Below are 22874 nucleotides of genomic sequence, written 5' to 3'. Positions count from 1 at the left end.
CTCTCTTCCACAGCATGTCTTTATCCTGTCTTCCTTCTCTCACCCCAACAGCAGCAGATGGCCCCGCCCCTCCCTGAGCCTGGTTCTGTCGGAGGTTTCTTCCTGTTAAAAGGAAGTTTTTCCTTCCCACTGTCGCCAAAGTGCTGCTCATAGGGGGTCATATGATTGCTGATGACTGTATGTATGACTCCGTATATGGTCTGTATGTATTATTGTAACTGAACTAATGTCTGAGATCCTGTTAATGAGACTCATAAATCATATTTACTTAAGAATAACATTAAAGCATCTTAGACTAGTGAAACACGATGAAGCAACCACCCACGTGTGTGAGCTGTGAAAGAAAGACAAAAATCCTCATTTTTAAACCAGAGTGAGACAAAACAATCATTCACTTAAAATCAAAATCAGCTTTTCTGTGACCAACCACAGCGATCTGCAGCAATATTCATGCTTTTTGGAAAGAAACCAAAGAGCTTTAACTGTACATGTGTCATACTTGCACACTGAACTTAATTTTGATCAACTTCAGTTTAAAAACTTAAGACCAGACTAGTGATGGTGTTCAGTGCTTTTGAAGGCTAATCTCTGGAACTACAGTTAGGTCCATAAATATTTGGACAGAGACAACGTTTTTTAATTTTGGTTTTTACTAGAGATGGCACGATACCACTTTTTTATGTCCGATACCGATACCGATATCATAAATTTGGATATCTGCCGATACCGATATGAATCCGATATAGTGTTTTTTAATCAACAAAACTGTTTTTTAAATATCTTGCTGCATTTTGCAAGTCTGCAAGTTCATACTCAAGTTTAAAACAACAACTACACTAAAGCTATTCTGTTATACCTGTATACAAAAAAAATATTTCATAGTTCAGCAATACTGATCAATCTAATAAACTTAGACCTACACCATCCTCCCTATTCTGGTATTTTAAAGAGTACTTAGCTTAAATATTAAGCAACCTAACTAATAGGGTTCCAACTCCCAGCAACAACAAAAATAAATAAATAAAAAATAGGGAACCACCCCTCACGCTCCACCTCATGATGCTTAATCGACGTAATCAACCTTAATTTGATGCAGTGTGAAAAAAAATGCACAGAAATCAATTATTTTTCAAGAAATATTAAATAGATTCAACATCTTTCTTCAACAAAATTGCAGACTGCACAGATGGTACCTTCCCAAAGGAAAAAGTACTATAGCTTACTAGGGTATATATATTAGACTTAATAGTTACTATATACAGTAAATGACTTCTATTCATTTTACATCAAATTAAAACTTTGGGTGTCAGATAATTATTTATTAAAAGCTCGACATTTTAAATGAGAATAAGAAAGAAAAGTATGTCTTTGTGCCCCCTTTTCCCTGTTCATGCCCTATCGGCCCCCCTGGCTAAACTTTGCTAGATCCGCCCCTGCACAGTTACCAGCGTCAGCTACGTAGAAAAAGATCCTCGAGTAGAAAGTAATATTAAATAAATTCTAACAACAGCTTATCAAGCTTAAACGTGCTGCTGTTGTTCAGCCGCTGGTTTCCTCTTTCTGGTGCAAAGTGGGCCAAAAACAAACAAGAGACACGGACTCGCGACAGAAAAGCTGATCAGCTGATCATTTAAGCAGTTTCACGATTGAAGTAGCAGCCGGAGAGCGAGAGGCAGTCGCTCGTTAAGCTTAACGCAGGAATGCTTTACAAACATTCAGAGATGGACTTACACACTTGCTTTACTTCTCTCGGGGATAACTTTGTTGGAGATGAAATGCCGGGTTGCTAGCGAAGCTCCACATGCTATCCAGACCACCAACAGGTCCCGCATGCCACAGCCGCTCTATCACGTGATGCATACTGCTCTGACGTGCTAACGTTCTGAGGCGAGTTACGGCGTGTTGCAAGTTTTGTGAGGTGCTTTCGTGATATTTAATGGATCGGATTACATTTTTTATTTTTCTCCGATATCCGATCCAGTCATTTAGGTCAGTATCGGACCGATACCGATACGTAATATCGGATCGGTCCATCTCTAGTTTTTACCACAATGAATTTTAAATTAAACAACTCAGATGTAGTTAAAGTGCAGACTTTTAGCTTTAATTAAGTGGTCTGAACAAAAGGATTGCATGAGAATGTCTAAAACTAAAGCATTTTTAACTCAATCCCTTCATTTCAGGGGCTCAAAAGTAAATGGGAAAATTAAATAACTGAAAATAAAATTGTCAATTCCTAATACTTTGTTGAAAACCCTTTGCTGGCAATGACAGCCTGAAGTCTTGAATTCATGAGCATCACCAGATGCTGGGTTTCCTCCTTTTTAATCCTCTGCCAGACCTTTACTGCAGCAGCTTTCAGTCGCTGTTTGTTTTTGGGCTTTTCTGTCCAAAGTTTAGTTTCCATCAAGTGAAATGCTCAACTGGGTTAAGATCGGGTGTCCGACTTGGCCATTCATGAATATTCCCCTTCTTTGCTTTAATAAACTCCTAGGTTGCTTTGGCTGTACGTTTTGGGTCATTGTCCGTTTGTATTATCAAACGCCGCCCAGTCAGTTTGACTGCATTTAGCTGGATGTGAGCAGACAGTCTGTCTCTGAACACCTCAGAGGTCATTCAGCTCCTTCTGTCCTGTATATCACATCATCAATAAACACCAGCGTCCCAGAGCCACTGGCAGCCGTACACACCCAAGCCATCACACTCTCTCCACTATGTTTTACAGACGATGTGGATGCTTTCGATCGTGACCTGTTTCACGCCATCGCCACACTTTTTTTCTTGCCCTCATTCTGATAGAGGTTGATCTTGGTCTTTTTGTATTTCTGAGTTCACCGGTGCTTTCTTTCTTTCTCAGGATGTACCAAACTGTACATTTTGCCACTCTTAATATTGTAACAGTTTCTCAGATGTGTTTATTTTCTGTTTTCGCAGCTTAAGGATGGCTCGTTTCACCTTCCTGGAGAGCTCCTTTGACCGTATGTTGTCTGTTCACAGCAAAATCTTCCAAATACAAGCACCACACCTCAAAACAAATCCAGGCATTTTATCTGCTTTTTTGAAAACAACATAATGAAGGAATTGCCCACACCTGCCAATGAAATAGCCTTCAAGTCAATTGTCCAATTACTTTTTGTCCCTTTAAAAAGAGGCTGGCAAATGTTGAGGAGCTGAAACTCCTAAACCCTTCATCCAATTTGAGTGTAGATGCCCTCAAATGAAAGATGAAATTCTACACATTATCTCCATTATGTAACTAGTTTCAGTAAACAAATATATATGGACCTAACTGTAGCTGTGTATGTTTGTGATCACTTACAGGCGGCAATTTCGCCATCCAGTTCTCTCAGCCCTTCCTCTATTTGCTCCTTTATCACTCTGGATCTTGTTTTCTCAGCCTCTGCATCTCCTGAAAGAGATAAACAAACATGAAATATGAACCACTGTCGCTCCATCCTTCATTCTTTCTGGCTCTCTCCCATACAGTCGCCCTAGTTTTCATGCAAAACTTCCCCAAATGTCTTAAAACACGACTAAAGAAAAGCTGTTCTGGAAATTCTGAATTGCTTTGACTGCATTTTAACAGGATATTGTGGTTGGACGGTCATTTCAGTGTGTGCCAGCTGTTTTTGTTGCATTTGCATGGTCGCTTTTTAAAGCAGTCCTTCTTTCAGCGCCTCAATAATCATTTTAGGAACCATGAACATATTTCAGAAAAGGTCATTTACACTGATGTCAACAGCTATTTTGTTATTGTTTTATGCATGTGTTTAGTTTTCTTTATGTAACTATTCTAACAACTTATAATAAAGTTGGTCATGTGGCTTTTTCGAAAAGGTTCATTGTCTTTTTTTGATTCATAAGAGTTATGCACTCACTAGTTTGTGATATAATCTGATAAATTAATTAGAGGATCTGACAAAGAATGGGTTAAGTTGCTAACACAACAAATCATGAAATATTTAACAGGCTAGGATCAACATCAAAGTGGAAATTGGGCCAGATCTTGACTCCACTATAAGGATGAGCGGTTGATGCCGCGCACACCAACTTTCCTGGAGGAGAGAACCACCTTTGCAGGCAGCCGCTCCTCCTCAGCCTGACGAGCTTGAATTCAAAGCAAAAAACTGTTAATGGTTCTCAGTCATCGTGTGCACGAAGGCTATCAAGGCAGAGGTCAATTATTTACAGCACCGAGTCTACACTGCTCAGGGTGTAATGAACCACGCAACACAAAGGCGCCAAGTGGGGCTGCACTGAATTTACACAAAAATACAATAAACCCTCAAAAAAATCAACTTTTACATTTGACCTCTCACCCCGGAGAGATGCAGGGATCATTTTATAATGTTCATACATGCAACCCAGAGGCACTGGTTATTTCCAGTGTGACTGGACTCCATTGGTTCAGTTTTAGTAGCTGACTTTTCTCAGTTTATGAAATCAAATACTGACATTTTTTAACAAAAAGCAAGAAGACACTCTGACAACTGGGACCTTGTTCTCTCAGGTCCCTGCATGGGTGCCATGAGGACCAGTGTTGGCTTTTCCTGGCCTTGGTGCTGTGTCAGCATTTAGACAGACAGCTAGCCAGACAACTATTTTGCTTTGGTCCACTGGTGTGTGAGTAATGCTACAGTGATTGCACATGACAGGCTGTCAGAAATTGGACCGGGTCAAGCGGAAAGCAGGGATCAGCCACTCATCTGCCATCTCCGCCCATTCCAAGCATGCACACAACAATAAAATGGACAGGAAATAAAAAGAACTCCCCCTCTCTCTCTCGTCTTCTTTTCCTTGCTCCAAATACATTTTTCAGATACCTCTGCTCCTTTACTTCCATGCATCATCCAAAGAGGCTCTCCAGCAGTCTTGTGCTCTCTTTAATCACTAAGATTTATTTCAGGATTAACGCTGTGAGGTCATAACTTGGTTTCACAAACTAAAAGAAACGAACAGCTGCTGCCATTTACCTTCACACATCCTTTCTCTAGTCTCACATAGCAGACACAGAAAATCATTACTATACTGTACATTTGTTCCACAACACCTCTTTTGGTATGCCGGGCATAAAAGGGAACAGGAAGAAAAATGTGAGCCAGCATGCCTGAAGCCATGTAACAGGGTTGTTGCAAAGACCTCTGTGAAGACTCGACAGCTTTATGCACTCTGGTCACCATATTGGGTTATTGAAAGGATTCTAGCTGGGCTTTAGATGAGAATCCACTAAATCTATTGGTTTACAGACACTGGCTTCAGCTATCACGTTAAAGTGTCCATACAGGTCTTCTGAATGTGTTCTCCTGCTAAAGTCAGATTCCAGTCAGAGCCAAATTAAGCTGGCAAAACAGGTGGCTACGTGCCTACACACCCCAGATATTTTATGTTACAACCATGTGTGCATGTGAACGCCACTATTTGTGTGCTCTCTGAATGAAAGTGTGTGAGGGTTGTGTACGTGCACAGTGTGCAAAATGGGAAGAAAAAAAAACAACTGTTGCTCGTCTCATCAGCAATTTTTAATAAGAGGTTTGCCACAAATGCAAAGCATTTCCTCTCACCTTGAGCTGCAGCTGGTTGGTCTGATCTACCTGCAGGCACCATTCCTAGGTAGTTAAGCAAAATATATTTGGTTTCAAAATGGAAACCCTCAGGCACAGTGGCTGGGATTGAGGCAGAGGCGGTGGAGCCTGAGGTAGCCATCGAACAGATGTGTATCAGACTCTCAGGCACATTAATTCATACAGTCAAAGCTGGACGTCTCACCTAGGGAAAATAACAACCAGAGGAAGAATAATATCTCGTTAGAGGCACAATCGTTACAGCCTGAAGGATGGGCTGGCTGAGGCTGAGGCAGCCATTAATAAAAGCTAAGAAAATCTATATCTAAACTCTGGCATTGTATCATACAATATGTTATTTAATCTTAAAGAAAAAAGAAAAAGCTGTTATATGAATGACATAAACAGATGCCGCCCTCAGGTTTACAGTGTCCTGCCCCCACTGCGTGCACTAAGGGGACAAATTGAGTGATTTTAGACTTATGTGACTGCATGGATCCCAACTGAGGACAGAAGAATGGGACAGGACATATTTGGGTACTTTTTTTGTGTCTAGATCATGATTTACACAACACATGTGGCAAACAGATGGTCGTTTTAAAAATCCCCCCAAAAACCCCAAAAACAATTTTCAAATAAAATGATCACTGCACAAATATGAAACACGACTTTAACCCCCTGTAACTTCTAAGTTAATCGCCCCACATGGTCCTCCAGAGACGAGGTGACACCAAGCGGACCAAAAATTCCATTCATGTCAAGTCTGCCAAATTAAACAAAATACTTCCGGGTTTAACTATCAAAATAAAATAATGTGTATAACCGAGTAATTAAAAAGTTCAATCATCAAATAACAAAGCGGCTACGATAATTACAGTAAATTAAATAAACACAACTATCCTCAAAAGATTTCAGTATGTCTGCAAAAAATAATCTACCAAATAACATAACCATTCGCTTTACTAACCAGACATGTAGCTTTGCTAATTAATTACCTGACTAATTACATAAGAGTCCGCTGCACCCCTCGCTGGAACACCCAAACTCACATGCAAGCTACTGTTAGCTAGCTTGACGTTACACGTTTTACGTGCTGGAGACTCAAAACTTCATTTTAACTTAAGCTCAGCGGGTGTCCGTTTCTTACCGTCCTTGTCCAAAGGCAACCAGATGTGGACAGACGACAAGCTGAACAGAATTATGAACACACACACACACACACTACTGTAGCAGAAGCCGGAGAGGGTAGCCCACCAATGGCAGGTAGCCGTTAGTACTCAGGGTGCTCTGGATGTTAGCGTACAAAACCGGCACCAGTCTTCCTGTCAGAGCCTTCATAATAATACTCACCTCTGCTACCGGACACCGTTCAACCTGTGGTCACAAGAGGAAACTTACGGAATTTACAAACACGTCGTGTCTGTTATTGGTGGAGATAATCCTTGATTTTCTGTAGCTATAAGAATTTCGAGGGGAGAGCATCCAACCTTAGCACCCCGCCCTCGTTACAAATATTTAACTGGAACGCGAAATGTTATTTTGAAAGTGCAGACCGGAAGTTCTATTTTACCTCCAGTGGTCAGCTCGACCACGAAAGCCAAACCGTGTGTTCACCCCAAACTGTTTGTGCTTCAGTGGACGGTAAAAGTGACGGAGACAGTTAGTTTGACAGACTCCAAAGAGACAATAAACATAACTGAGAAAAGCCATGGCGCTCACCGACGCTGACGTACAGAAACAGGTAAACTTTATGGACAAGTTAAAGCACGTCAATCCCACTGACGTTACGGTAAACATACATAATCTCAGTTAACGGGCCGATACGTGGACTGCAGCACTGTCCCGCTGTTAATCATTATTTCGCACTATGTTTAACATTTAAGGCAACGCCGCAATTCATTTAGTTCTGGTTGTCGGTGGCAGTTTACATTATGACGGGTGCAAAGTTAAAGTTAATGCCTAAATGCTAACATTGCCATTAATGCAAGTCAAGTTGGTCTCATTGCAGTAACTAATGAAATTTGGTCACTTTCTAATGCTAAACTATCAGTTTTAGTAAAACTGTAAAAGTGTGTGCGCATGTTTTTGTATCATTCAGAAAAAAACAGACAGACACATAAAGGACGCACATTGTCAGAGATCTAAACTTGAACCAGCTGCTTTTTGTGTTTCTTATGGCAGATTAAGCACATGATGGCCTTCATTGAGCAAGAGGCCAATGAGAAAGTTGAGGAAATTGATGCAAAGGTAACGGAAGCTCTTCTGCCTGTCAGTCTTGTGTTTTGTCATAGTGACCACTGATTTAATGAATCTTCTCTTACACAGGCGGAGGAAGAGTTCAACATTGAGAAAGGTCGTCTGGTGCAGACGCAGCGGCTGAAAATCATGGAGTACTATGAGAAGAAGGAAAAGCAAATTGAGCAGCATAAGAAGATGTGAGAAAGAGTGGTCACTCAAACTGCACAAATAGGAATGCATTCATCAAAAGAAAATTTAGTTAGCCTTTGGAAATGGTACACCACAGCACGCCTTACGTTCTTGTTTTTAGCTCCGCTGTCCCATCGGTTTGACTGTTTCTGTAAGATGCTTTTTGTCGCTGTTTATCCCACACTTCAAACACTTACAGATCTGACACTCTGCAATCTCACATCTCATGAGTAAACGCTGTCTTTCTGAGGCAGTGACTGATCTTCTGATAGCTTGTTAGGCATCCATTGAACTAACCAACGAGGAAGCAGCATAAACAGATTTAATCAATTCTGGGCCAACAACTCTGAAGAAGAGAAAATGACAACTCTAAAAAGTTCAAAATAAAATCATATTTGGTTCAGGCAGAAATTTTGCTTGAAGAATATCTCTGATAAAAGGAATTAATCGGTATAATCAACGCCCCCCACAGCCAGAGATCCAACATGATGAACCAAGCCAGGCTGAAGGTGCTGAAGGCCCGAGACGACATGATCACGGTGAGCGATGAATGCTCATTTCTGTCCCCACTGGAAACCTCCTCTATTCAAATTCATCATAACTTTAATGATGAATTTGAATTTGTTTCCATGATTAGCTTTCATTCTTGCACTAAATTGTTGTGCACATATTTACACATGGAAATAATGTGTAAATGTTGTGTCCTCTACTTGACCTTCACTACTCCAGTACAGTGAAAAAGACACGTTCCAGTTAAATATTTGTAAAAACTGCTCAGATGCAAGATAAATATGATTTTGCGTACCATAATTCATGAGTCATATATCAATTTCTAATGTATCCAGTTGCCTGTTTTTGTCGCAGGATCTGTTAAACGAGGCCCGTCGGAGACTTGCAGAGATTGCTAAGGACCCTGCTAAGTACTCCAGTCTGTTGGAGGGCCTAGTGCTTCAGGTATAATCTACCATTGTGATCTATGATTGCAAACCAACTGTTAATATATTATTCAGTTTTCTATATTTAAAAAGTGAGCTTTTTTTAATGTTTCAGGGATTCTACCGACTGCTGGAGCCTAAGGTTACCATTCGCTGCCGACCGCAGGATGTTGAATTTGTTCAGGTGAAGCTGTTCTGACTAGTTATTTAGAAAAGAAGGAACAGGCCATCTGCCTCTTTTGTCGAATGCACAATAAAACATAGAGTTGTTTTCTCTCTTTATTACCAAACAGGCTGCAGTCAATAAGAACATCCCGATCTACAAAGAGGCGGTGAAGAGTAATATAACTGTCAAAATCGACAAGGAACGTTTTCTTCCAGCTCAGATGTAAGATGATTCAGTTCTTCAGAAAGAAGGAGGTCATGTGATTGTTACAGATTATCTATTTTGTATTGTCAAGATTGAGATGCAGGAATTTTTGCATTTTTAATCAAATATGACAAACACACTGTAGTCACTGCTCAGCTTTAGTTTGACTTTGGGGGTTGGAACAACTTTGTCTTTGTGGAGTAGTCTCCACAAGGTGTTGGAACATTCCTCAGACTTTTTGGTCCACGTTGACATGATGTCGTCACATAGTTGTTGCAGATCATATGATGCAAACTTCCCGTTTAACCGTATTTCAGTGGATTATAATCTAGTGACTGTCGGAGCCATTTGAGTACCGTGGACACATTCTTAGAGGATATGAGCTTTGTGACATCGCACAATGTCCTGCTGCGAGCAGCAGTTACTGTGGTCATAAAGGCATGGACATGCTCAGCAAAGATGCTCAGGCGTATACTGTGGCTCATTTATAGAAAATGTCCTCCACACCGTTGCACCACCAGCAGCCTGAAGCACTGATGCGTGGCCATGCTTTCATGTTGTTTTTACCGCACTGTGACCCTATCAAACCAGGCAACATTTCACAAACCTCTGTTATCTAATTTTGTGAGCCCACTCAAATTATAGCCTCAGTCTACTGTTCTTAGCTGACAGGAGGGGCCCTGGTGTGTAGACCATCTGCTTCAAGGTTTGACATGTTGTGTGTTTGGAGGTGCTCTTTTTGTTAACTAGTGGTTATTTGAGTTACTGTTGCCTTCCTATCACCTCAAATCAGTTCTCGTCCTACCTCTGGCATCAGCAACATACTATCACCCAGAGAACTGCTGCTCATTGGATCTATAAACCCTACAGATGGTTATGTGGAAAGATCCACATACTACTCAATTTCTGATCAGTAGATCAGACATTTGTGAAATGCTCAGTCCAGCATGCCTGGCACCACAACCACACCACATTCTGATGCTTGGTTTGAACTTTGAACCTTACACTAGACATCCCAAAAGGTTGATTCTGTTCATCTGGACGTTTTCAGTGGGAGAAACGTTTCGTCACTCATCCAGGTGACTTCTTCAGTCTCAGCTGACTGCAGGTTTCCCCAACCTTATAAACAGGACATTTGCACAATGACTGAAACTCGCACCACTGAATGAGCAATAGGCTGTGATGAACAGAACAGAATCAACCTTTTGGGATTTACTTACCTGGATGATTGAGCATGCATCAAGACTTAAACTAGACATTTCATTTTATCTTAACAGCTGTGGAGGAATCGAGGTGTATAATGAGAATGGGAAGATCAAGGTTTCCAACACGTTGGAGAGCAGGCTAGAACTCATTGCACAACAGGTAAAGTAACTTCGATGATATACCTCACATCCAAATCTTCTGCTGCTCACTGCAGTAGCTGCTGTTTGCCTGTGGAGGGCAGCAGAGCCCAACTTGCTTTCCAGTGGATCTAATTCGCTGAAGGGTGGAGAGCTGACAGAGAAAAATCAATTTAATCATTAAGACTATACTGTCATGCTAACAACGGATTTACTATATTTAAACTTGCTTTGAGTATTCAATGTTGCCATCGTGTCAATAACGCAAAAACTGGTTCATTTTTTTTAGAGTAAAGCTGTGAAATCAAATGTGTAGTAATTACAGTCACTGCTGATTTATGTTCGTAAATTATTCAGCTTTGTTCAGGAGTAAGGTCTTTTGAGTATTTTCTGCAACAATTGTATTATTAATGTATAGGTATTAGAAAAATAATTTTAAGATTCTCTAAAGGCCCAAATGGTCTAGACCAGAAGCATCAAATGTAAGACCCGGAGAGCCGGAATCAGCCCATGGCTTTGGAGTTTTAAAAGCTGACCTCCCCTAACCTTTATTTAGTCCCTAAAATATCTCAATATATGTAGTTAAACTTCTTTAAAATCACAGAAAGGAGAATTTCACTGGTCTGACCCACTTAAGATCAAAGTGGGCTGTGGAATGAGATGTGGGTGGGCTAGAGCAGTCCTTTGTCTTTTCACAGAGATTCAGTACAAATGATCTTACACATCCAGGTGGAAAAAGCTTAAAGATAAACAGGATGTGCACTCGCACTTGTTGGCCTTGATCAGAACAGGAGCCACAGAAATTACATAGTTACTTAGAAACTTGGGATGCTGTTTAAAATGCAAACAATGACAGAGTGCATTTATTTGCAGGTCATTTAAAGCCTTTTTGGTAGAAGAGCAACATATCAGGGATTGAAATAGGAAAAATTGATTGAATTCAAAATGAGTATATATGCCAGAAACGAGATTTAACATTTTTAGACAGTGGCAAAAAAATCAAATGACAAACTTTGTGTTCTTACAGCTGGAAAGGAATATCAAATACTGAACTGTAACAATTGTAACAATGTTTGAATGCTGTGGCCAAAAAAAACATGGTTGTGATTTATATCCTTACTATCTTGATTCTACTCTTGACAGATGATGCCTGAAGTCAGAATGAATCTGTTTGGTGCCAACCCCAATCGCAAGTTCTTGGATTAACTGTGGACATGAAGAGGGCACAGGTGGAACGTTTATGGTGATGACAGAGCATCACCATAAAACCCAAGAGTCTCCAACCATCTGCCGTTACTGAGATCCAAAGGGAGTGTTTATATAGTTCTAAATACTAATGGACTAAATAACAATTCAGCAAGTGCTCTTACTTTGAAATGTCCTCTATTCATCTTCTCTTAAAAGGACTCAATGTTCTAATGACATTACAGATGTTTGTCTTCAGTCGTTTCAGTTTGAGTAAACTGAGCAAGCTGCATATTTAAACCAAAGATACAGGCGTGTGCGTGCGTGTGCGTGCGTACACAGAGTTGCTTAGCATTGTTCTCAAGGTAATAATATACCAAGGTATCAATTAAAGTGACATGAGAAAGGAACATGTATGAGATATCTTTATTTACAGCTTGTAAACATACACTTTACTCAGGCTATGTTCACTCTACAATGAGGAAAATGTAGGAACCTATATAGAGTATCCACATCAAAATGTGTCTTGCATTAAAAATGTAAAAAACAAAACCTTTTAGTGGCATCCAGTGGGATTCAGTAATGGCAAACTGTTGGCCAGACAAGTTGCCATACTCCCTCCATGGGTCTAACGATTACAGCTGTCTTTTGCTAAAATTGGACTCGAGTACCAAAACAATATTTCAACACAACCAGTTCCACTTATTTAAGACTTAAAGTTTTTATGCTTTCGAAACAACCAGCTGTCATAAGGCCTTAATTGCATTTTCTTTAGTTATTGTGCGTACACTGAAGCGTCTTATGTATAACTAACTAAGCGGTAAAAGGAATCCAAGGCGACAGCAAGGTTTTATTTAAACCGTTGCAAGCTGCGGAGAAGAGGACGTTAAGCCTGTGGAATCGTGGTTTTGCGGTTGCTGTCGAGCAGGAAGTGAGCAGTCTGTTAGTGTATATTGTATGCTAATGCGGCGATTAAAGCATTACCATCAGATTAAGTAATGACCTCAGAGACACTGGCAGGCAGCACCTTTAAGTCCAGTGAAAGATTCCAAGATTACTCGAGTACAAGGGATACTTAACAGTAGGAAGAAGGATATGGAGCCCCGTTTTAAGAGAAAAACATTGATGTCTGAGTGATTGGCAGTTTAGACTCTGACATCATATATCATTAAGACCCTGTTAAGACAGGTGCTGCTTTTCATCAGTCTGACCACATGATGCCTGATTAAGCATCCTAGTGGGTTATTCCTGAAAAGTTGTGGGATTTATTGCATTTTTATATTAATTTCAATAAAGCACAACTGCAAATACATGCTGTCACATTAAGAGTTTGTGAGTTCCTTAGTTCACTGGACAATGCCCTTTAAAACTGTTTTTTTAATTGATTTATTTTGTTTAAATTTTCTCCAATCAATGAAAAATCTCCGTCGCCAAGTGTGTGTGCAAGGGGCCCTGCTTTATGTCAAAACAAATGGTGAGAATATTCAAAAGTGTAATTAGACTTCCTTTAAGATAATACAGAAATTATGTACTCATTTCCCCTTCATCCATTTGTACGTACTGGGATGTACTACAGGATTTCTCTGCCATCTCTGTGAGTATGTGAACCCATGAGAAACATGACTATAAAACCATATGGTAATGCACTCTCTTTAAAAAAAAGAGTGAGGCCAGCGATGTTGTATATTCCATGTCTGTAAAGGGTTTTTAGATGAAGCTTGAAAGGAGACATTCTTAAAAAGTTGATGCACAGGCCAAAGAAACTGTTGGATTGGCTGGCATTTGAGTTAGCAGGCTCAAACAACATGCACCAATTGTCCCAGAAAAGAACAGATCTCTCTCAGGTGAAAGGACTAAGCCCAGGCATATTGGCAGGAACTACCCTGGGATAACCAGGCCAGCTTGGGACACAATCCTCACATTAATCATACACATACAAAGGACCTTGCTTAACCTACAGAATCCTGCTTACGGAAAGTGAAAACCTAGAGAAACATTAGTGTGAACCTGGTAGTCCACATATTAGTAAATGAAGCTTCTTTCATGCATATTCTGACTATTGCTCTTCCTTTGGTTAGTGGATTGTGGCTGTATTTCTCCTCTGTCTCTGTTTTCTCTGCTCACTGAGTAACAAAAGCAGCATATTATCTGCACAGAAACAACATGACTGCTGCCACTGGTACTTAGCATTGCTATCCCAACAACCCTAGTACTGTCTCCCCTACCCCAAGAAAGTAGACACCCTGGGCAATGCCAAAAAGAGGAGCAATGACTAAAGCACGACAGGTCGCACCCTTCAGGAATGCTGATGGACCCTCTCGCCTCATGATGCGCCTGCGAAGGGATCAGAGAGGAAAAGGCAAGAAATACAAGAAAGGCAGTGTTACTGGGCTGGTTACGCTTATAAAAACTCTATTGTGGAAGCAGATGTGGCATTATAAGCTTACGTTGTGCAGTCAAGAATTCCTCTGTATGTATCCTCCCCGGCACCTTTCTGCAAGGTCTGCAGACGGGTCTTTATTACTGTTTGGGTGTTTGGAAGAAACTTAAGTTTAGTAGAAGTATTTAACTAATTAGACTAACATGACATTTTATAGATAGAGTGATAGACATACAGACTGATGCTGAGTTTACAGCATAGATAATTGGCTAAAATTTGGCATTTATAAGCCGGTGCTGATACCAGAACAAATGAGGCAGCCAAACTCTGAATGTGTTAAAATTAACAAGGTTGTATTTGATTTCTTATAAACTTTATTATGTGAATCTGTTGCACACTTGCATTAACATAAATAATTATAATGTAAGTAAAATAGTCTTGTCTAATAAGATAAATATTATATTGGAGTGAAGTATTGCAACATGAAGAAGGTATATACTCGTATCTGAGTCCCACTCACCATCCAGCGGTGTAACTGCCACAGCTGCCACTGAGCCAGCGGAGCAGCCTGCCACAAAGGACTGCCAGAACGGCGCCCGGGCCTGCACATCAGCCTGCCCACTTGCACTTTCCCGGCCCAGGGCATTAAGGTTGGCAAACAGGGGGAAGTAGATCATAGAGAAGGGGACATCCCTGAAAGATAAGAGGATAAGTGGGGAAAAAATATGACTGGGTCACGGGAGACACATGAACCTGTTAAACTGCAGCATAGCAGACAGACATAGCTGCAGGAATCTATTGATTAGTGTTGATTAGCAGAGATGTCACAGACAACAACCGCCGTACGAGTTATGCAAAATCTAAAAACTAAAAGCAGTTCATTTGAATTAGGGCAGGGATAGCTCAGTAGGTAGAGTGGTTGCCCCATGATCGGAAGGTCGGGGGTTCGATTCCCCTTAACAGCTACCCTGAGGTACCCCTGAGCAAGGTACCGTCCCTACACACTGCTCCCCGGGCGCCCAATGGCTGCCCACTGCTTCACTGAGTGAATGGGTTAAATGCAGAGAGCAATTTCCCCACGGGGCTCAATAATGTACACACTTTCTTTCTTTCTTCTTTGAACACTTTAAAAGGAAGAGACTGTGTCCTTTAAACATTTGTGTATGGCAGCCTTCAACATGAAGCATAGGGTAATGGATATATATGAAAAAATGCAATAGAAGTCTTTTCCTTATTCAAAGTAATTGAAAAGTTGGAAAATGACTTTTTTGAATTGATATTTAATGTGAACAGAATGTTGTTAAAATGGTCACAGTGACTACTTCATTTACTTATTTATGGGTGTGCGTTACCTCATTAAGGTGGCTCCTACCCCTCTGTAGAGACCAGCTAGGCCACGAGTCTTCAGCAGCTCCATGGTGATGCCTGTGGCTGAGGGTCGTGGTGGTGGGGTTGATTGGGCTTGTGAAGAGGGGGCCACCAGCGATGGGGCTGGCCCAGGAGCAGCAGCCTGTGCTGGAGCTGCCATTGGCCTTTGTGCAGCTAATGGATAAACAGATTTCCCCAGTTAAGAAAACACATGGAGGCTACTGTAATGCTGCAACAGTGATGCTGTAAATGATTTTTGTTAATAAGCACATCTTTGGGTTTGTCATTGAATGCACAATTCATCAATCAACAAACAATATCTGAAATGACATGACATGCTTTACTGTATCCTCATCACATCCTCTTACACTTACCAGACACTTTATTATGTCAATTTCTAATGAGCCAGTCACATAACAGCAGCTCAGTGCATTATGGGATGTAGACATGGTCTGCAGAATGGTCAGGCTGTTTCAAGCAACAGTAACTTAAATCTGCCAGGTACAACCAAGAACACCTGAATCTTAGGCTGCACTACACATAGACTCACCAGAATTGGAGAGCAGAAGATTGGAAAAATGTTGCCTTAGCAACAATTGAGCATATTTTAAGTCCTGCACCCTACCTGAGTATTTCTGCTGAACATGTACATCCCTTTTTGATAACAATATACATATCTTCTGATGGCTTCTTCAAGCAGTACAACACTACATGTGTTCAAATGGCCTCCATAAGTCATCAGCTCTCATTCCAATAGAGCCACTTTAGGATTTAGAGGAATGGGGGGTGTTGCATCATGTATGTGCAGCTAATAAATCTGCAACAACTGCGTGATGCTCTCCATATAGACTTTGTTCCAATGTATAGTCCAGTTGTATTTGGTTATATATAATAATCTCTGAGAAATGTTTCCCGCTAGTTTAATATTAAATCCAGTAAAGACCTCACCGAGCCTTCCTGCATCTTGTAACTGGATCTTTAGCATCTCCATTGGTGTGGTTACCACCACCTGGCAGGTTCCAGCCCCACACCCTGCCAGTACCTCCCCCCATAGCGGCAACTTCCTGCAGACAGAGAATAGTGTCGGTAACAGAAATATGCAGGCGTATGTCCAGTGAGTCTCTGTGGTGTAATAGCGTAAGGGCCGTACTTTAATAAATTTAGCATTTTGATGTGCATTGTTGGTTGTTTTTGTAGTTGCCCTTTATATACAAGCCTGAGTTTGGCCAGATGTTGCCAAAGACTGTGGATATTATGTATCCATACTAGAACATACATACATATACATATATATACACATACACACACACACATATATATATATATACACATATATACATATATATACATATATATACATACATATATATATATACATATATATATATACATATATATATATATATTAGGGGTGCAACGATATTCGTATCGATATTGAACCGTTCGATACAGTGCTTTCGGTTCGGTACGCATATGTATCGAACAATACAACATTTGTAATTTATTTTTATCAACTTTCCTTCTGACGATGCTGTCTGTGTGGAGCGCTCAGTGAATCTGCGTTCGACTACTCCGCCTAGGCTGCACTGTCGAGCGCAGATCCACTGAGCGCTCCACACAGACAGCATCGTCAGAAGGAAGAGCGCAGGGCACCTCCCCCACCCTCATTCAGATCTGGCGTTTGGAATTATTTTGGTTTTCATGTGACGTATGACCCTGAAGGTAAGCGAGTCATGGACTAAAGTAAAACAGTATGTTGGATGTGCCATGCAATGCTCAATTACATGGGTGGGAGCTAGTGTGTTAGCGCAGTTAGCTCGTTAACGTGTTGGCCGTCTAGCCCCATGCACGGGGCGATCGGCGGTAGCTCGTTAACGGAGATTTGCCGTGTTGTGGCGTTAAGGTCATTTCAACGAGATTAACCTGAAAGCACTAGTGGGAACACAACGAATATGACTGCACATTTACGCCGACATCATCCTAGTGCAAAGACAAAAACAACAAGCATGCTACTAACTTTAGCCGAGTCATTTAGACAGCTGTTAGCACATGATTCTCCTTATGCTGCTGAGAATATAGCCCAGAAGAAGCGGATAGTATAGCTTTTATTTTGGAAAGAGACATTTCTCTGTAATAAACTCTCTTTTCCAAAGATGAGTGATTCCTCAATCAGATACAGGGCTCGCAAAATCGCTAGCCCGACGTCCCGGAGCTAGCGATTTTTTCAGTCGGGCTACCAAAATCTATCTCTTCCCTGCCCGTTGGGCTATTGTAGGAAGGAAAAATATATGTCAATGCTTTTGCATTCTTTCAGAAATGTAGCTGGGTAATTATGTCATTGGGTGAGCCACTGTCAATATGTGACATATTGAAATCGCGTTTGAATTTGCGCTTGTTTTTTTGCTTTCACTTTGCAATCGTGCGAACTGTGTATAGAGAGCGACAGTACTGATCTGTGAGTGATGATAATTTGCGCACCAATTCCTCTGACATCGTCTTATTAATCGTTAGCTTATATGCAAACATGACAAGTGAAATCTCCCGCAGCTTAAACATGTGAGAGGTTGATCGCGCAGAGAATCGCTGAGCTTATGTGAGTGCGCGTGTAAAAGCAGCAGTATATATATTTTAGTTCTGCTGAGCCAAATAAGACAGGTCAGGGTGAAGAAGTGACAGCCAAAGAAAAGCTTACCACAAAACGGAGAAGTTATGACAAATCAGACTATAAGGCAAAAAGAAAGTGCAGCTTTATGGTTTCATGGACAAAATAATTTCTGTGGCTGCAATATGACGAGCTAAATAACTAGGGCTGCACATAAGTGGTCCGCAGGTGCGCATTCGCTGTCAAAATAAAAAATACGCACAAGGGTTAGGGTTAAATTTAAAAACTGTACTTTTGAGTTAAAATATATATTTATAATTTTAATAAATGACAAATTAAAAAGGCATGAACATTTTTTTTGTATCGAAAAAATATCGAACCGTGACACCAAAGGATCGAACCGAACCGAACCGTGAATTTTGTGTATCGTTGCACCCCTAATATATATATGTGTGTGTGTGTGTGTGTGTGTGTGTGTGTGTGTGTGTGTCTACTATTTACTTAGCACTTTTAATTCTTATTTTTATATTTACTTGTCTGACAGAATGTTTTGCACTAACTACCGCAGCAATTTCCTAATGTTGTAAACCTGCTCAACATTTGGCAATAGAACCCTTTCTGATTCTGATACACACACACACGCATATATATATTTAAATATGTATCCATGCTAGAATGTACCCATGCTAGAATGTACCCATGCTAGAATGTACCCATGCTAGAATGTATCCATGCTAGAATGTATCCATGTACCCATGCTAGAATGTACCCATGCTAGAATGTACCCATGCTAGAATGTACCCATGCTAGAATGTACCCATGTACCCATGCTAGAATGTATCCATGCTAGAATGTACCCATGCTAGAATGTATCCATGCTAGAATGTATCCATGTACCCATGCTAGAATGTACCCATGCTAGAATGTATCCATGCTAGAATGTATCCATGCTAGAATGTACCCATGTACCCATGCTAGAATGTATCCATGCTAGAATGTATCCATGCTACAATGTATCCATGCTAGAATGTATCCATGCTAGAATGTACCCATGTATCAATGCTAGAATGTACCCATGTACCCATGCTAGAATGTACCCATGCTAGAATGTACCCATGCTAGAATGTACCCATGCTAGAATGTATCCATGCTAGAATGTATCCATGCTAGAATGTACCCATGTACCCATGCTAGAATGTACCCATGCTAGAATGTACCCATGCTAGAATATACCCATGCTAGAATGTACCCATGTATCAATGCTAGAATGTACCCATGCTAGAATGTACCCATGCTAGAATGTATCCATGTATCCATGCTAGAATGTACCCATGCTAGAATGTATCCATGCTAGAATGTACCCATGCTAGAATGTACCCATGCTAGAATGTATCCATGTATCTATGCTAGAATGTATCCATGCTAGAATGTACCCATGCTAGAATGTATCCATGTATCCATGCTAGAATGTATCCATGCTAGAACGTATCCGTGTATCAATGCTAGAATGTAACAGAGGCAACAGACTATTTCATGTTGAAGAAAATCCTACGTTATTACATGGTGCACAAATTAAATGGTCAATATACAATAGTATAAGACACTGAAAGCCGTACTTATGCTTTAGCTTTACATCACATAACTTCAGATAGCAACAAAAGCTACATTACCCATCCTTAGAGAGCTTCTGTCTGAAGACATCATTGGCAGCCAGTTTGATGGCTTTTTCAGGTGTAACTAGAGTGAGGTTTACCGCTGCACCTGGAGGTAAACAAACTGACTATTAACAGCAATGCTTAAGGTACAAAAATAGAACAAAACTAAAAAACAGCTTATGGCTTTCCAACTGGGGTAGTAGGTAATCGCTATAATGATAAAACGATTTAGAGCATGCAGGAGAAACAATGGCGTAGGTGGTGAGATTTCTTTTACAGTTACAGTGTTGTTTATCACAGTACTTAGAAATGCAAAGAATACCTCTGTAGCATCCAAAATAGCCTTCTGAGCGCACCGTCTTGGCCAAACAGTCAAGCCTTTAAAGACAACAAAGAAGAAGTGAAAATCACTCTTAATTAAATAGCCATAGCAGTATCCAGATCTTTCACAACGGACTCTACAGTCATACATGTTGCCTTTGTCCTATAACCCAGCCCTCTACTCTGGCTTTACAACAAATACGGCTACAGAAAGTGATTATATTCAGATTCTCTGTTTTATTTCCAAATGCCAACTTTGTAACTGTCCCTTTAAAGGAATATTTCAAGCTATTTTTACATGTCTGACTCACTCTGGAAAATCACAAGCCACTAAACACAGGAAAGGCACGCCCCACCAGCCAGCAGTATTGATGCCCACCAGATGTGTGCAGCTAACTGTTTAGGGTCAATGTGTTTTTTAAGGACACCAAACTCCCTTTTCATCTTGATCTCTTGATCTACTAAATAGATGTTTAGAGTCCATCAGTGTGCACGACCATGACCCCAATGAGCTCTGTTCAAACTCATCAAAACATAGACGCAAATATGGAGAGAGCACATTTTACTCTACTGCTCCACCCGTTGAGATTCTGTGGAGAAATATGTCAGACATGGTTGCGTGCAGTTCGAATTACATCAGGAGGAAAATATTTAACTTTGATTCTGATTTCCACAAAATACAATTATCTGTAAGCAGCTCGTATGTTTTTTTCTTAATTAGTACCAATAACTAAAATAATTTAAAGCATAAAACAAAAAAACTTTATATCTGACAGATCAATCAGATTAGCATATTAACCCCCGGCTGAGGAAACCCCACTCACATTCCTTTGTAGACTTGGATACCCTGCTGGTTCTGTAGGCGGGTCTTGGCCAGATCTATAGGAAATACACATGTCACACCAACCAGGCCTGCCACGCCTCCATTAATCAGCTTAGCAGGGAGACTGCGAAGGGATCAACATAGACACAGAACAATTTACACACAGCCACGAAAACAAGCCGTGCGAACGACAAATCAGAGTCACAAAGTAGACACACAGAGGGAGGGGAGGGGATTCCCAACCAGTCCACACACAAAGAGAGCATAAAAGATAAATATTACCACAGCTGTTGCTTCCATTTGGTGAAAACCTCTTTATTAGACCAAACAAACAGGATTCATTACTTACCTAACTTTCTTCTCTCCCATCCTGCTTGTGTTTGGGCTCCACGCCTAACCTGCCTCTCTTCTTATCCCACCTCTTCGTCGTCTTCCTCTCCCCCCTGCTTTTCCACACTTCGGTCCACAGCCCAGAGTTGTCGTTGTAGTTCAACCCTCACCTGTCCTTTCACGCCACAAATGCACCCCGCAGTGTCCTTTGAAGTGGTAGAAATGGACCGTTTTCTTCTTCCTCTCCCTGGTATGTCAGGGATGGACGCCCTCCTTTCCTGTTGTGGTCAGACCCACCAGAGTTTAATCTGTGTCTTCTGGCCAGTTGTTGTGCTGTGTTGTACTTCACACAAAAACCCGGCCGTTCTTCCACTGTCTGGACAGACAAATGCAGATTCATGTAGAGTAAGACCAATATCTTCCTTCCAGATATCAAAGCCCTCCTGATGAAACTTTTTCTTTGGTGTTTTATCCTAATAGGAGGGCATGGTTACAATGAGGGATTGACACACCTCACATTGAATGTCAGGCTGCATAAAATCCAGTCAGTCATAAAGTTGAATCGTATCATATTCTGGGACTACCACACTAAGACAGAACATCTTGAGTCTCTCTAATCTGCCAGCTAAAAGGGATAAAGAGTATTTGTTTCTGGCCAGGAGGGCAGAGCTGAAAATGGGAGTATTCTCTGTATTACTTTTGCAGTTCACCAGCTACAAAAGGCTGAAGAGGAGATTTGAGTGGTTTGGAAAAATATCTCACAGGCTTTCCCCCCCCTTTCTTTTAGTTCAGTGGTTTGTAGTCTAGCTTCAGTGGTGTATATTACAGATAGTACAAATGCTGCTGAAACCTTACCTGGGGACCCAGTTCTTGTCTTCCTTTACAGTGTTCTCAGTTTTAGGCGTCCTTTTTCTGTCTTTTCCACTCCCTGCATACCCCAATTCCTCATCTCCCTAATTAATCTCTCTCATAATCTCTCCGCCTCCACTCCATCTCTATTTTTACCACTGTAAACCTCAACTATATCCTTCATTGTCGCGTTGTCGAAGATTTAAAAAACCTTGAGATACAACATTTTGTATCTTTTGATGTCACCTCAGCAATTTCATCCCAAAGTGTTTCTTTCTGTCTCTGAACACTGTCTTTTTCCGTTGCCGGGGCATAGCTACATTCTACACATGCCTTTCACTGAGTCTCTTTCTGTGAAACTTTCTTTTAGATCCATTCACGAACAGTAGTGACCCTGCCAAAACACAGAGAAGGGTGCCTCAACCCCAGCCAACCTCCAACTTCCCCCAGAAACTGCACTAGAGCACCCAGCTCACATAGTTCAGAAGCACAAGCCCCACGAGACAGCTTCCAAGAAACTCACTTTTCTTCCATCACAGAGACGCAGCAGTAAGAAACGCTGGTCCTACCTCTGGTGCAGCATCCCACAAGCAGGATCAGGCTGTCCGCTTTCCTTTCACTTCAACAATGCATCCAGGAATGGTAGTCAAGCGAGAGCGATCTGAGAGAGCCAGCCGCCACTCAGGGGCCGTTGCACAAACACGAGTATTGTCCTGCTGCCTAAA

The 22874-nt window shown here is 41.0% G+C and overlaps 3 protein-coding genes across 7 annotated transcripts in view; 1 reads left to right on the top strand and 2 right to left on the bottom strand.

Moving 5' to 3' along the window:
* The window catches only part of bcl2l13 (BCL2 like 13), a 23998-nt gene extending 16907 nt beyond the window's left edge, over positions 1-7091 (bottom strand). The window contains exons 1-3 of one of the 3 annotated variants that reach the window (XM_086297973.1): positions 6960-7091; positions 5562-5766; positions 3320-3409 (exon numbers count right to left, since the gene is read on the bottom strand). In XM_086297973.1, coding sequence (XP_086154099.1) covers positions 3320-3409; positions 5562-5703 — 232 coding nt within the window. In that variant the 5' untranslated portion in view covers positions 5704-5766; positions 6960-7091. Of the gene's footprint in view, positions 1-3319; positions 3410-5561; positions 5767-6708; positions 6865-6911 lie in introns of those variants that run through there. The other 2 variants (XM_086297972.1, XM_086297971.1) reach the window with 2 other exon arrangements.
* atp6v1e1a (ATPase H+ transporting V1 subunit E1a) lies at positions 6774-12355 on the top strand. Its single transcript, XM_086297977.1, has 9 exons — positions 6774-7302; positions 7743-7808; positions 7887-7996; positions 8461-8527; positions 8853-8942; positions 9039-9107; positions 9217-9311; positions 10571-10658; positions 11780-12355. The coding sequence occupies exons 1-9, from the start codon at positions 7270-7272 to the stop codon at positions 11840-11842; spliced, it is 681 nt and encodes a 226-aa protein (XP_086154103.1). The 5' UTR covers positions 6774-7269; the 3' UTR covers positions 11843-12355.
* On the bottom strand, positions 12232-22874 carry slc25a18 (solute carrier family 25 member 18). Of its 3 annotated transcripts, none has more exons than XM_086297974.1 (10): positions 22719-22874; positions 21320-21676; positions 20972-21094; positions 20149-20204; positions 19842-19932; positions 16518-16633; positions 15554-15743; positions 14722-14894; positions 14269-14344; positions 12232-14155 (listed from the first exon to the last, which is right to left on the bottom strand). In XM_086297974.1, exons 2-10 carry the CDS (start codon positions 21337-21339, stop codon positions 14014-14016), a joined length of 987 nt encoding a protein of 328 aa, XP_086154100.1. In that variant the 5' UTR covers positions 21340-21676; positions 22719-22874; the 3' UTR covers positions 12232-14013. The 3 variants fall into 3 exon arrangements, with proteins under 3 accessions (XP_086154100.1, XP_086154102.1, XP_086154101.1); XM_086297976.1 differs by having other exon boundaries at positions 22673-22873; XM_086297975.1 differs by lacking the exon at positions 22719-22874 and adding an exon at positions 22156-22610.

This window comes from Aulonocara sp. 'chitande type north' Nkhata Bay, linkage group LG7, assembly GCF_057382095.1.
Source record: "Aulonocara sp. 'chitande type north' Nkhata Bay isolate Kocher_YH1m ecotype deep benthic linkage group LG7, A_spYH_male_GT1.1, whole genome shotgun sequence".
In the NCBI taxonomy this organism is placed as follows: Eukaryota; Metazoa; Chordata; class Actinopteri; order Cichliformes; family Cichlidae; genus Aulonocara; species Aulonocara sp. 'chitande type north' Nkhata Bay.
Note: the sequence above shows the minus strand (reverse complement) of the source record. Positions and strands in the feature narration are given on the sequence as shown.